General features: G+C 39.1%; 2 protein-coding genes and 1 long non-coding RNA gene across 8 annotated transcripts in view; 2 read left to right on the top strand and 1 right to left on the bottom strand.

Annotated features, from left to right (window-relative positions):
- The window catches only part of LOC120805549, a 13,079-nt gene extending 4,895 nt beyond the window's left edge, over nucleotides 1-8,184 (top strand). The window contains exons 2-5 of one of the 3 annotated variants that reach the window (XR_005709564.1): nucleotides 7,130-7,231; nucleotides 7,357-7,492; nucleotides 7,580-7,692; nucleotides 7,811-8,184. This is a non-coding gene — a long non-coding RNA (uncharacterized LOC120805549). Of the gene's footprint in view, nucleotides 1-7,129; nucleotides 7,232-7,356; nucleotides 7,493-7,579; nucleotides 7,693-7,810 lie in introns of those variants that run through there. The other 2 variants (XR_005709563.1, XR_005709562.1) reach the window with 2 other exon arrangements.
- On the top strand, nucleotides 270-1,953 carry LOC120805545 (hydroxycarboxylic acid receptor 2-like). Its single transcript, XM_040155871.1, has 2 exons — nucleotides 270-341; nucleotides 627-1,953. The coding sequence occupies exon 2, from the start codon at nucleotides 681-683 to the stop codon at nucleotides 1,719-1,721; it is 1,041 nt and encodes a 346-aa protein (XP_040011805.1). The 5' UTR covers nucleotides 270-341; nucleotides 627-680; the 3' UTR covers nucleotides 1,722-1,953.
- kntc1 (kinetochore associated 1) overlaps nucleotides 2,918-13,301 on the bottom strand; it is a 24,202-nt gene continuing 13,818 nt past the window's right edge. For all 4 annotated transcript variants that reach the window (XM_040155852.1, XM_040155849.1, XM_040155850.1 and 1 more), the window contains exons 40-62: nucleotides 13,131-13,247; nucleotides 12,920-13,029; nucleotides 12,591-12,807; nucleotides 12,059-12,148; nucleotides 11,783-11,945; nucleotides 9,712-9,770; nucleotides 9,381-9,597; nucleotides 9,220-9,293; nucleotides 8,880-9,090; nucleotides 8,437-8,549; nucleotides 8,261-8,316; nucleotides 7,807-7,885; nucleotides 7,597-7,721; nucleotides 7,364-7,499; nucleotides 7,126-7,221; nucleotides 6,858-6,914; nucleotides 6,422-6,476; nucleotides 5,778-5,841; nucleotides 4,982-5,111; nucleotides 4,774-4,863; nucleotides 4,260-4,414; nucleotides 3,286-3,388; nucleotides 2,918-3,038 (exon numbers count right to left, since the gene is read on the bottom strand). In XM_040155852.1, the coding sequence (XP_040011786.1) occupies nucleotides 3,003-3,038; nucleotides 3,286-3,388; nucleotides 4,260-4,414; nucleotides 4,774-4,863; nucleotides 4,982-5,111; nucleotides 5,778-5,841; nucleotides 6,422-6,476; nucleotides 6,858-6,914; nucleotides 7,126-7,221; nucleotides 7,364-7,499; nucleotides 7,597-7,721; nucleotides 7,807-7,885; nucleotides 8,261-8,316; nucleotides 8,437-8,549; nucleotides 8,880-9,090; nucleotides 9,220-9,293; nucleotides 9,381-9,597; nucleotides 9,712-9,770; nucleotides 11,783-11,945; nucleotides 12,059-12,148; nucleotides 12,591-12,807; nucleotides 12,920-13,029; nucleotides 13,131-13,247 (2,553 nt within the window). In that variant the 3' untranslated portion in view covers nucleotides 2,918-3,002. The remainder of the gene's footprint in view (nucleotides 3,039-3,285; nucleotides 3,389-4,259; nucleotides 4,415-4,773; nucleotides 4,864-4,981; nucleotides 5,112-5,777; nucleotides 5,842-6,421; nucleotides 6,477-6,857; nucleotides 6,915-7,125; nucleotides 7,222-7,363; nucleotides 7,500-7,596; nucleotides 7,722-7,806; nucleotides 7,886-8,260; nucleotides 8,317-8,436; nucleotides 8,550-8,879; nucleotides 9,091-9,219; nucleotides 9,294-9,380; nucleotides 9,598-9,711; nucleotides 9,771-11,782; nucleotides 11,946-12,058; nucleotides 12,149-12,590; nucleotides 12,808-12,919; nucleotides 13,030-13,130; nucleotides 13,248-13,301) is intronic.

Genomic DNA, 13,301 nt, shown 5'->3' with positions numbered 1-13,301 from the left:
GCATGTTTTTGCTTATTCATAACCGGATGTTATACAAAGATAACAAAATCTTCTTTTACATGTGAAATTAATTTCTATAAAAGCAAAATGTGGGGGGAAAACATAATCTACGTACTCTCCAGTTCATGAATTAAAATAAATCCACTGATTAAAACCTGTAGCCATGAATAAGTTTTTGGTCAGAAGAGTTAATCATGGTTATAACTGAAACAAGAAGTACTGTCGATTAATCGTGCAGTTACATGGGAGTTAGTTCTGTAAACAACCCCTGTACAGACTGAGCTAAATTCTCTCTCTAAAAAGGAGACTTTCTTCCCGCATAAAGATGTATTAACTCCCAGGTAAGGATCCTACACTTGGATTACAGACTTTGTTCAAGTGGACTGTTTTTTATTTAAAATGAATGCAGTAAGATAAAGAAATCGTTAGTGATTTTCATACAAGACTTGAGGCTAAACTTTTTTTAATAGGTTTCTGCATGCAAGTGTATTGTGAACTGATAATGTTCACTACCAGTTGGCACATTTGATCTAACTGTTCAACCTTCTGTATATTTCTGGATACCGCGAATATCTTTGGGCAATAGAGATAACTAATCTTCTTTGTAAAAAATTGTTGAAAAGCAGAACCTCCATACTTCCTGTGAAGACCAAAACCAAAAACAAGCTTCCCTTTAAAGAATGCTCAATCTTCAAAGGGTTGTTTCTTTGAACTGCAGCCAGCCAGGTAGCACAAAGAGCAAGATGAAATGCGATTTCAATGGAACTCTGCTGATCAGTGTGCTCCCGCCACTGTTGGTGACAGAGTGTGTGGTGGGATTCATCGGCAACGGTTTTGCTCTTTGGATCTTCTGGTTCCACCTGAAGCCCTGGAAGAGCAGCACCGTGTTATTCTTCAACCTGGCAATGGCTGATTTTCTGCTCAACATGGCTTTACCTTTTCGTGCCACCTACTACATCTCTGGGACCAAGTGGATGTTTGGAGGCACTCTCTGCAACATCTGCCTCTTCAAGTTGGCAATGAATCGCAGTGGAAGTACCTTCTTCTTGATGGCTATCGCTGTTGACAGGTACATGCGCGTGGTGCATCCCCATCATCCCATCAACTCTTTGAGTGTGTCTAAAGCCGTGACTGGAGCACTTGCAATATGGTTACTCACCATTTCAATGACTGTTCCTATCTTCACTTTGGAACACGTCAACTCGACGTACTGTGAAAGCTTCATGATTCACACTGATGCCCACCTTAATCTGACTTGGCATAAGTTTGAGTTTTTCTTTTCCTTCTATCTGCCTCTGTTTGTGATTCTCTACTGCACAGTCCACATTATTATCCGCCTGAGAGGGAGAAAGCTGGCCCAGCAGGCTAAGATCAAGAAAGCTCTTTGCTTCATCACAGTAGTGGTGGTGGTCTTCATCATTTGCTTCTTCCCGAGCAATATCACACTGCTGCTGATTTTGATCAAGACCCAAGAGGTAGCCAGAACCCTTCCCAGTTCTCAATTCTGTCCTGCCTTGGAGGACCTGACCACCACATTTTACATCACCATTAGCCTGACCTATCTCAACAGCATGTTGGATCCTGTGGTCTACTATTTCTCCAGCTCTGCCTTTAAGAATATCTGCTGGAAAGCTCTTCATCTGCCCCAAACATCTGACCCTCCTGAAAGTAAAGAGAAAAAGACTCGAGAAACAGAGTCCCAGTCGCTCAGCCAGCTGTGATCACAAAGCCAAAATCAAGGAAATAATTATGAGATGTTGCTCCGTGGCTAAAATTTTGACTCCTTAAGCTGTCATGTGAGTGCTACAGCCAACAAGATGTTATTTTTACTTCTCTTATAGTTAAAGTATATATTGACTGCACTTTTCTAAATATTTCTTTAGCAAAACATATACTACTGTAAAGCTATGAAATAATCGATGCACTGTCTTATAACATAGTTTCCAAAAGCTTTCTCACACCAGGTGATCTATGATCATAATAATACCAAGTTATTATAATGAGTTATAAATATAAATTTTAATTAAAAAAAAAAAAAAGAACTCTCTAAATGTTTTTTTCTTTGGTCAATGCAATGTCCTCCCTATCAGAAGAGGTTATAAAGATTTTTATCATCATCATAGCAATGTGTCATGTTTTCCTGGATTATTTCATTTGATTTTCACATAACATGAGGTGCATGCAAGCTCTCATACATAGACTAAATACATACAAGTCACCAAAAGAATTGAGCACCATAAGCCAAATAAAACAAGGATTCATATTTAAGTACCTGCATCCTGTTGTCACTGTAATGCAATATAACACAAGCACATTACATCAAAATGTGCGGTAAAAAGGGGTTCTATTGATGTTCCCTGAAATGTACTTCATAAATAGAAACATGTGACCACATGATCACAAAGCCACACACACTTTATCATCCAATTTTAGAGGGTTTCCCCAGAAACCATGCAGATAGCTATCAAAGAATTATTCCTTTCACTTTCCTTCAAAGCAAAAGTCATCTCAAACTGGTTTCATGAACATGACAATGAGTTCAGTGTACATCAGTGGCCTCCCCAGTCACCAGATCTGATTCCAGTGGGACATCTTTGGGATGTGGTAGAGCGGGAGATTGGCAGTATGAATGTGCAGCTGACAAATATGCAGAAAAGATGTAGTGCAATCACCTCACCATGGATCAGAATCTCAAAGCAGTGTTTCCAACATCATCTGGAATCAATGCCACGAAGTACTGAGGCTGTTTTGAGAGCAAAGGAAGGCCCCACCAAGTAATAGTATGCTGTTCCTAATAAAGTGCTCGGTGAGTGCAATTATCTGCTGCTTCTAAACAGTTTTTTTTTTTCAAGAATTCCTCTACACAATTTTCAATAATGAAAAGAATTTATTCAAACATTACATGAACAATTGAAAGATAAATGTCAAGTGCAAATAGAGCATCTCAGCCTAAGAAAGACCAAGTAAGATTATATAAATACAGCTGAAAGAATAGTGTCAGTTCATCCCGAAACTCCATCTTGCATGTTGAGCAACTCCTGAAAATCAAATTAAAATAGAATTACAAGTCTGTTGAATGTCTGTCACAGATCAGTAATTGCAGGGGTGTAGTGGTGAAACAGAAACGTTATTCAATCTGAACTAATAAGGTACAACTACTTAGATTAATATAACATAACATTTTAATGTCATCAAACACCAGGTTAATTCTTCATTATATTCATCTCTTTGTGGTGGTGTGTTTATCCCGGACTCAACTGGGTCCAGGATATCAGCTTCAGTTACCTTCAGGCAGCTCGGTGAAGGTGAGCCGTTGCTCAGCGTTTTGCCTTTTTGATGCTCTCTGTGTTTCATGTACTCACAAATGAGTGACTCAGCATCATCCTGACTGAAGAGCAGATTCAAAAAAACTGACTTGAAGAACTCAAATCATACATTTGAAAAGGTCAAAAGCATATGGTCAATTTTTGTTCTGCTATTGAACGATCAAATATCCCCAGACACCAGGTGTTGGTCTGTAGTTATTACAATGGACTAGAAGACCTGTGCAACATCAACTTAAAAAATAATTAAATTTCAAGCCACGTATGACCCAAAAACTCAATATGTGACTTTAAAAAGGAAATTAAACCCCACATTTAAACATTATAGCTCAGTTAGAATTCAGTTTAATATATTGTGTCCGGGCAAGTCTTTAAAGACCACATCTCCAAACTGTGTTGAGGAACTTTTATCAACTTAACTGTAGGTCAGAAAATTCTGAAAAAGTGTCCTGTTTTTTTTTTTAGCACTTGTGTGTGTATATACCTACTCTATGTACGGTATGTACAACAGCACCTTGTTTATTAATCTCGTACAATTTTGATTGTATTTTGGACATGACTTTTACAGGGAACATACAGAAACAGGTCCTTTACGCCCAGCAATAGCAGACTTTCTGATAACGGTCTCAATACGCACATTTTCAGCTTCTTAACATCTCCTACAGTCACTTCTGAAGTGATGAATCATTTCACCAGTTGAGGAAAAAGTCCTTTTGGTTAATGGCTTCTTTAACACTGACTGGCTGGATTTGGCTCCATCTCATCACGTAAGATGAGAATGCAAAGAGGTACTTGATGTATCCTCAACTTTGACCAGTGTCCAGCCCACTATTACTACTGATACATGAATTTCTGTATTATTTATAAGCATGTTGTTGTTGTTGTTGTTTTTTTTGAGTAACTTATAAAATTTTTAAAAAAACAAACCAACCTTACCAGTTCTGGCTGATCAGGTTGTCCACCAGGTCTTTCATCTGGTTAGGCTGGCCACTTGACACTATGAGCTGCTTCAAATGCTTGAAGTGTTTGGTCTTGAACAGTTTCTGGTGCTGCCCATTTTGGCTGATGAAAGTTAATACAGTTTCCCTGATCTGAGGGGTCATAAAGGCAACAATGTAATAATGTAATATAGTATAATAGAAATGAAAAGAAATGGCCGTAATAGTAGCAACAATCTAAATATATTTCAATGCAATTCATACCTTTTCTCTACATTTCTGTTTACACAGCAAATATGTCCGCATGAAACTGAAGCAGTTTTTACCACACGCTATTAAACCATAACAATGCCGTCAGTTTCTTTACGCCAGTTTGAGTTTAAGTGAAAGTGCTAAGTGAAGTCATGAAAGCAGTTGAATAGCCAATTTTGCAGGGTAAAACATGAAAGTTAAACATGAACCCCATGAGGGTTCTTGGTAAGTGGTGAAAAGAGTCAAAATCCACATCCAACCTGTGAGGGGATTCCAGCCAATTCCCCGGTGCTCATAAGATCTTCCACCTGCTCAAGGACAGTGACTGGGTTACAGACAGACAGAAAGCCCTGGAAACAGCAAAAAGACAGTGGAGGTCATGACAATGTGATTGTAAGTAGAGCCTAAAAGATACAGATCTTGCAAACGGTTAATTCTAGCATGTTGTATTGACATAGACATAGTCACCTGGATCTGCTGAGCCTTTTTATTGGCACAGGGGATGAGAAGGAGAGTTCCCAGGGCAAAGGCGGGCAGATTGAACTGGGCAAATCGATTGGCAATTCCTATCAGGTCCAGATTCAACAGGAAAGGGCACCTTGTGAAGAAAGATGGCAGGACAGTTGGGATAAACATGAAGACAATATCATACATCTTTCAGATCATCACTGCCTTTTTTCATAAACAAATTCCAGTGCTCAGTAAATCAAACCTAAGTGCACCAAATAGATATAAGTGGCATTTATTTATGTATCTATTTATATATTTAACAGGGGCCAAACAGACAAATATTGTTACATACAGATAAGCAGCACAACAGATGCAATGTATATGAGAACAGTAGTAGTACAGTAACTCTAGTGTAAACACTGACAACTAGGTGTGTGTATAACTTTAAGTATGAATACAGTATGTAAGCATACTGTATGTAATGAATCCAATCAAAAATTATTCAGTGTTGAAATCTTTGTTGATGTTAAAACCATTGTTTCACTTGTGTAGTGAAACCTTTAAGTTCTGATTGTGATTTTAAATCAGGTGTTTAGGTGTTCCATGATGGAGAACTTTTCACTGCAGTGTACCCCAGTTTTTTTTTTATGACTGAGTATTGTTTTTGAAAATAATCCCCAACAACTGAAAAGACAACAGTTCTATCAGTACATATATTAAATACTCAGATTCCAGTCCTAGCCATCCATGAGGGTGCTACATAGTCCTAGCATGCAGAGCAGTTGGTAAGTGGTTGAAAAGGAGTAAAGCATACTTGAGGAGGAGAACAAAGGTCCTGTAGAGTGTTGCCTGTTGATCGGGACTCAGAGGAACAGAAGCTGTCACCAAGAAAAAAGATCAGACAGTCTGGAGCATTCGAGAGGCATGCTGAACAGTGCAAGCATGTATATGATCAAAATTAAAAGGCTTTAAAAAAAATAAATGAATAAAAAATAAATAAAAATAAAAAAACGGTAATAATTGAGTGAATTTACTACTCGATAACTCCATCTTTCCAGTATTTAATATATTGTCTTGCTCTCTTTGCGCTTGTACATTAAGCATAAACAAAACTCTTGCTTTGTCAATGCAAGGAAAACAAGATATTTAATACTGCAAACACTGCAAAACCTGCATTTTTGACAGAAAGGAAACAGATATTCAAGTATTGATCAAATGCCACTTTATGTGGATTGCCAATTCTGGACATATACTGTATAAAACTGAATTACTGAATAGAACAATAGCAAAGCTGTCTGGTTATTGTGAATTTTGGAAGATTTTAATGGATACCCTTCTAGCCAATCAGCATCAATTATTCTACCAAAACGTTGTGTAATAAAACATTAGTGAGCTTCAAGAAAAAAAATCCATGTTGTTTGTTAATAGAAGGGAATTTCACTGTTATAAATCTAGTACCTGAGACAAAAGGTGCCAGTATCATACTCCTCCAGGTCCTGGAGAAACTAGAAATCTGGGGAGAAAATAAAATAATAAAAGAACTTTATCTCCATTATCACAAATTTCTCTATGTCATATTTCAGTGAAGGTCTGGCTCAACAGCATGTCCGGTGGTGTAGTGGTTAAGAAGCCTGTCATTTAACTGTATCGGCCCTGGTTTGGTTCGGCTTGCAAAACTAAAATGCAAAAACGCAAACACATCTGCTCCAAAAGGCCAAATATCTGACCACTGGCTCTGGTGCAGGTTGCGTTGGTCATGCTTCTTTGCGTTGTTTTAGTAATAAGACATTTATCATATACCCTTTGGGACTACATTTTACTTTATGTACGAAAATTAAACACAGGAAATACTAACATCAGTTTCAGTTCTTAAAATAAAAGGGATGATCTGTACCTCCCATAGAGCAGGCACTGCCACCACTTCCTCTAGTACCCTCTGTAGATGGCTGATCTGAGGGGAGGAAACACAAACATGAAAGTCTTATTTCATAACACACAGCCGAGCTGTCTTTATTTAATGTATTTATGGATGTTGAGCAGTCCATGCCCATCAACAATTTTACAAAACCCGGAAACAAACTGAAGACAGACATCAGTTATGAGTGACATATTGTGTTTGTGTTTGTTTATTTTTTTGAATTGTCTGGTACATGTGTGCTTACCAAGTTGAAGCCGAGTAGCTTCTGAAGCAGACTGTTCCACAGCTGAGGGTCGTACACCTGGTACTCCAAACACAGGTCTGCCACCAGCCGCACTGCCTGAAATGAGGTGGGTGAAAGGGTGTTTCAGTTGGTCTGCACACAGCCTGTGTGCTGAGTCTAACATTTCTAACCTAGTGAAGCTAAAACGGATGGATAAAGTTGAGTAACTAGCTGGAATAATTTTAATTTTAGAAAGTACCTGTGGCTCATGACTGTGGTTCTTCCAGAGCCCTTTAACCAAGCCCTCTTTGGGACTACTGAGGAAAGACTGCACTGTGTAGGGGATGTTTAAGGCCTCCAGTTGAGAGACAAAGATATAGCACTTCAGGTAATATCTGCATGAAAATATAAAATACAGAAGACTTGATGATTATAAACCTTCCATAAATTAACTTCAGTTCATACTGTTTAACAGGTATCATGGCCTCATACTGGATTTTGGTCCTGGGGATCTGTAACTGAGCCTCCAAAGTGTCTGCATTGGCGAGGCGAACAAGACAAAGCAGCACTCGAGTCCGATGGCTGAAGGTCAGACGAGGCCCAGAAGTGCTGAGGGGCTACAGGACAAAAACAAAAAACAGAAGTCAGCCAGTTTTTCTGGACACTTTGTCCAACATTGACTCTTTGCAATTTATTCCTCACCCAGGTTTCAGCAGATAGGATAGGGTTTAGAAGACGGACAGCATCATCCATGGGGCAAGACTGCAGCATGTACACTACCCTGAGGGCATCGAAAAACAAACCACAATAAACAGAGCTGACATATTTTGGTGTTACAACTCTTTGCCCAGTCACTGTGGTTGTCAGAAAATACAGTGACCGTCAACGTATGACTCAGTAAAATGCAAAGACATTTTTCATTCTTGACAGGCAACTGAAAATGATAGTTTTAATGCTTTACTCTACATTAAAAAAAAATTTCAACCAAAAGATGACAAACTTTCTACCATGTAGTTATTTTCAACAGAAATTCATTGATATCAGTGGTCACTCAACATTATTTTAAAGCACAGATTTAAAGTGGATAAAAGAAAAAACATGGTGCTTTTTTTGACTGAATTTATTATTAAAAGATGTAAAACAGCAGTGTCTCTACCTCATTAAGTCTGGGTCGTCCTCAATGTTGCTGACACATTCGTGACTACCAATATCCTTAAAAAAAAAAAAAAAAGTTTTGTCAAAATTCTACACAATGGACTAAAATTGATAAAACAGAAAGCAAGTAGATTAGTAGGAAATGAACAGACACTGGGTAAGCTGAGACTGACAAACCTTGGCAACAGCTGGGCCTGTTTTGCAGATCCACTTTTCCAACATCATGTTTCGGATTTTCAGGAGATCGACGTTGTTCACCGTGGCTATTTCCTTTACCACAGTGTGTATGTCTGAGACGGAGACAAATGATCCAATTAAAAAGACCCCACATGGTTGATGACTTGCTCCCAGTCACAGCATATCAAACAATTTCATCATAAATTGTCAGGATAGTCTAGTCTCATTAAGTAGAAAATAATTTATAGCTGATTGTAAAACAATTCAATGTCGTGGAAAGCAGTACAAAGCAAAATGGACTATATTTAATCACAATTTTTAGCCATCTTTAAAAGTAAAAAAGCACTGACCTCAGTGTTGAGTTCATAAGAAAATGAAGCTCATAGTGGAACTTTAATTCACCTCAGCTTCTAAAGCAGGCTCCTGTATTCAAGTGTGCTCACCAGGGTAAGTTTGACCTCCTGAGTCTCTGTATCGTCGCTCCACACTGCTGTGCTCATACAGGGCCACTATGAGTCTAGCTGGCAGCCCAGCCAGTTTCAGATGCTCTGGGCTGTTCAGCTGGCTGGCTATCAGTGTATTCTCAGTAGCCGAGCGCTGGAACTGCAGCTTCAGCTTGGAAAGAAAGGTCTCCCCTCTGGCTCGCGCTGCCTCCTGCTTGGGATCAGAGGGGAGGGGATTAAAACCAACCAATGTCTAAAAAAAACAAAAAACTTTATAAATTTGACACAGTTTAAGTCTGATACTGTATATTTCTCCAGGTGAAAACCCACAAATACTGACCTCAAGGTTTGGATTTTTCAGCCATGTATCTCCAAGAGCCAAACAGAACCTAAGTGACTGAGTCTTCTCATAGCCTGTAGAGAGCAGGAAACGATTCAGTGCATATATACAAACATACAGTACCAAGCAGTGTAGTGTAGTGGGTGATCTGCAGGTTAGACCTGGTGGCAGTTCCTGGGTGATCTTGTGGGCTGTGGCAGCAGCCCACTCCGGACTCTGGATGCAGTGGATGTACTTCATCATGGTCTTAGCCACCTCAAAAGTCTCCTTTTTGTAGCCATGACTTTGACCTTTTTTCCTCTGCTCCAAAAGTAGAGGCTTCATCTTCTTCTCAAACACGTGGTTCGCTGCTGACATATATAACTTGTCAATGCTCACCTGCAAGAGACAGGAAGATTTGAATAACCTCAATAACAATCAAACTTTATTGATGAATCCTTAATTTTGGGGATTTTACAGAGTAAGACTACTTTTTAGATTAGTGAGGTGTACCTTCAACAGTTTGCTTATCAGAAGAAGAGTAGGGAATGTCTCCTCACTGAGCTCAGGAGCTGAACACAGAAATGTATTTTAGTTTCCTCAGTCTTAACACATCTCATTAACTCCTAATATTGATAAATTTATATATTAACAATAAAAATACAGTTTTGTCAACTGAAGCTTCACAAAGAAGTCCTAGATGGCGAACACAGTTAAAAGTGTTTAAATATTCATCTATCACCCACTTGAGGAACTCGAGTTCATTCTGATTTACAGGTGGTTAAAATATCTGAAATGACGTCAGGACGTAAAATGAATTAAGAGCTTTTCCTTCCTGTTAGATTACACCTAATACCAACAGGCAACAAGTGCAGATCTAATAAAATCGGTAGAGTAAGCGTCATCATCATCAGAGACCATTCCTGGTTGAAATTATTGGCGCCCCATAATTTTAAGTACAGAATTTAGAATATCTTCAGAAATAAATTGATATTAATCAGTTTTGTAAAATCAAAGTATTTTAATAAAATGTCCAAGCTTACTGAAAAAAAGAAAAAACAAAACAAAAACAATGCTTGCATAATTGTGAAATTATACAAACAGAAAATGTACCCCAGATACAAATTATTGGCCGCTTCACTAGTATTTGGTTGCAGAACCTTTGGCAACAATGGCAGCCTCTAAACGTTTCTTGTAGCCATTTAGAAGCTTCTTGAACCTGTCTGTTGGCAGTTTCTGCTACACTTCCACTTCTATGCGTTCAAGCTCTTTTAAGTTTGCAGGAGACCTCTTTGCAACGGCAGATTTCAGCTCTCTCCAAAGCTTTTCAATGGGATTTAGGTCAGGACTCACTGCTGTTCAGTTTAAAACAGTACATCTTTTACTTTTCATTCATTCTTTTGTCCTTCTGGATGTTTGCTTTGGATTGTTGTCCCACTGAAAGACCCAAGACCTTCACATCAAACCTAGTTTTCTGACACTAGGTAACACATTTCGCTGTAAATGCCTTGGTAATCCTCTGATTTCATCATTTTGTTGATACATTCAGTGCCTCGAGGACCAGAGGCAGCAAAGCAGCCCCACAGCTTGATAGTAACCTCCACCATGTTTTACTGTAGCTGATCTATATCTTTTCCTTATGGGCTTCATTTCGTTGCTTATAAACAAACTGATGCGCTGCATTTCCAAAGAGCTCTACTTTGGTTTCATCTGACCACAGAACATTATCCCAGAAAGACGGTGGCTTATCTATGAAAGTTTTGCAAACATTAGTTTTGCCTTTTTGTTCCTTTCTTTCAATAGTGGTGTTCTCCTTGACCTTGGCCCATGAAGCCCTACTTGGTGTAGTGTACTTCGTATGGTACGGGGTGAAACCACCAGACCTCCAGATTGCTCCAGGTCAGCCTGAAGCTCTTTAGATGTCTTGTGTGGTGTTTTTTCCACAATCCGCATCAACCTTCGCAGACTTCTCTCATTGAGTTTCTTCTTAGCACCGTGTCCTGGAAGCGTCTTAACAGTTTTATGACTGTGAAACTTCTTGATAACATTACAAACTGTTGAAACAGGGATTTCAAGATCTTTGGCAATCGCCTTGTAGCCTTTGGAATTGTTATGTTTTTTGATAATAGCATTTTGGACGCTCTCAGACAGCTCTCTTGAGTAGTTTTGCTGGAAACTGCAAACAAACATCCCCTTTTTATGCAGTAAAACCATCATTCATTGGTTAATTCAGGTCATGTGAACACTGAAACTAAGCATAGATGAGTCTTACTTGTTTTTTGTTTGTTTGAGGAACTAATTTAAATTCATCAAAAGGGTGCTGATAGTTGTGTCAAGCATACATTTTTTGTCTGTATTTTTTATTTCACTGTATGAAAGCTATTTTTTTGTTGTTGTTCAGTAACCTTTGATATTAAATATTCTGATTATACAAAATTGGTTCATTTGCATTTTTTTCTGAAGATATTCTGAATTCTGTACTTAAAATTCAGGGGTGCCAATAATTTCAACAAGGACTGTAATTTGAGTTTGTCATCAATAATAATGAAGAATGAAAATAAGAAGATTACAGCTGCTAACTCACAGATAATCTTCCAGTAATGTTTGGTCTGCATAAGCAGGTGGAAGGGCAGTCTGCTGTTGGACAGGTTTGGCAGGAGGTTGTTTTCCAGAAGATATGTGTTCTCCACGTCTGATGGAGGAGAGACTCGTTTGTAGGATTTCAGGTGCTGAAGGAGGCCCATTGCCTGTGCATTAAAAAGACACTGATTGAAAGCCGGCAGAAAACGTTTTGAAGACAATGAACTATTTAATGTTAAATGTGTTTTGTTTTTTTTGTTTTTTTTCTTCAATTTTTTACCTGACTTATGGAAAAGCTGGTCACATTCTCATCTGCAGCCTGTATGATCTTCAGCACTACTTCGATCCTCTCATAGTTGTAAGGGCTGAGCTGTATGAAAAAGGCATTTTGCAAGTTAAGTGAATAGAAAACTTTGATTCTGTCTGGGATAGAAAGACAGAAAGAATTTGATACTCCAACAGTTGCAGTGGTGTAGTTCAGTCTTATGCTGAGTCTATCCTAAGTACAGTATGTCAGTAATTCCTGAAAAAATTCAAGTGACTGCTTTGGCAGGCAAACATGAATATTAGGCATGCTGTCATTTAAATGTTACACTAAAGAGATTAATTACCAGTAATTAAACACACTGGTGTTACTGAATTTTCTTGGATCAGCGGCTGGGTGATACTGAAACAGCATTATTCTCTATCAGAATTCATTCAGAAATTTCACTCATGTATCGGTGCTTAAAAATCATCAACACTGAGCCCTCACATTAATGAGAAACTACTTTAAAGACCTCCCTCTTCCAATTTGCCCCCCATGCTCAAACCTTGAATAGGGCAGCACAGAGACTGTCGGTGAGCTCGCTGGTGCTGTGTAACATCGGGATAATCAGCAGGACTCTCTCCAGTGCATCTGCGTGACACAGAGGGTGCACCTCTTCCTGTCCTGCACCCAGGTCGCCTGCACCTTCCTCATCCCCTTGGAGCAGCAATAAGGTGGTAATGTACTGGTTGATGACACAGTCACGGTCTAAACCAAAAGTGCTGCAGATGTATGCAGAGGGTGACTTTTAGCACAGTCTGGACCCCAAGTGAAATTTTATATTCAACATTGAAATAGACTGAAAAATTTGACACTGTAGAGTGAGTGGCTGACCTGCAGTACTGGAGGATAATGTCTGGGGTGATCCTCCTGTTTTTCACCAGAACAGGGATCAGACTACTCTTCATCTCAGGCCGCTGACGGAACACTGGCTGGATGGATATCTGCAGCAGATCAGTGGTCGCATGTTAAATGTCAAGTCATGCGAAAGAGACACCAACCGAATGCCCCCGGCCTTGGCCCTTGAGCTCAAGTGCTGCATTACCTCCAATTTGCCAAGCTTGATGCCCCACTCAGCGTCAGTGATGACAGAAAGAAACTTGTGTTGTTCCTCTGCCTCGTCGTACAAGCAGCAGAGATTGGCCCCGATCCTGGCCACAGCCTGAAATAATCAGGACACAGTTGCTGATTACATTTGCTGATTATATCGAGGATG

The sequence above is a fragment of the Xiphias gladius genome, chromosome 19, assembly GCF_016859285.1.
Source record: "Xiphias gladius isolate SHS-SW01 ecotype Sanya breed wild chromosome 19, ASM1685928v1, whole genome shotgun sequence".
In the NCBI taxonomy this organism is placed as follows: domain Eukaryota; kingdom Metazoa; phylum Chordata; class Actinopteri; order Istiophoriformes; family Xiphiidae; genus Xiphias; species Xiphias gladius.
This window is presented reverse-complemented; position numbering and strand designations above follow the sequence as displayed.

What these genes read in the sequence shown, in the direction of transcription:
- LOC120805545 (XM_040155871.1), top strand. Translation starts at nt 681, where the DNA reads ATGCTCAATCTTCAAAGGGTTGTTTCTTTGAACTGCAGCCAGCCAGGT.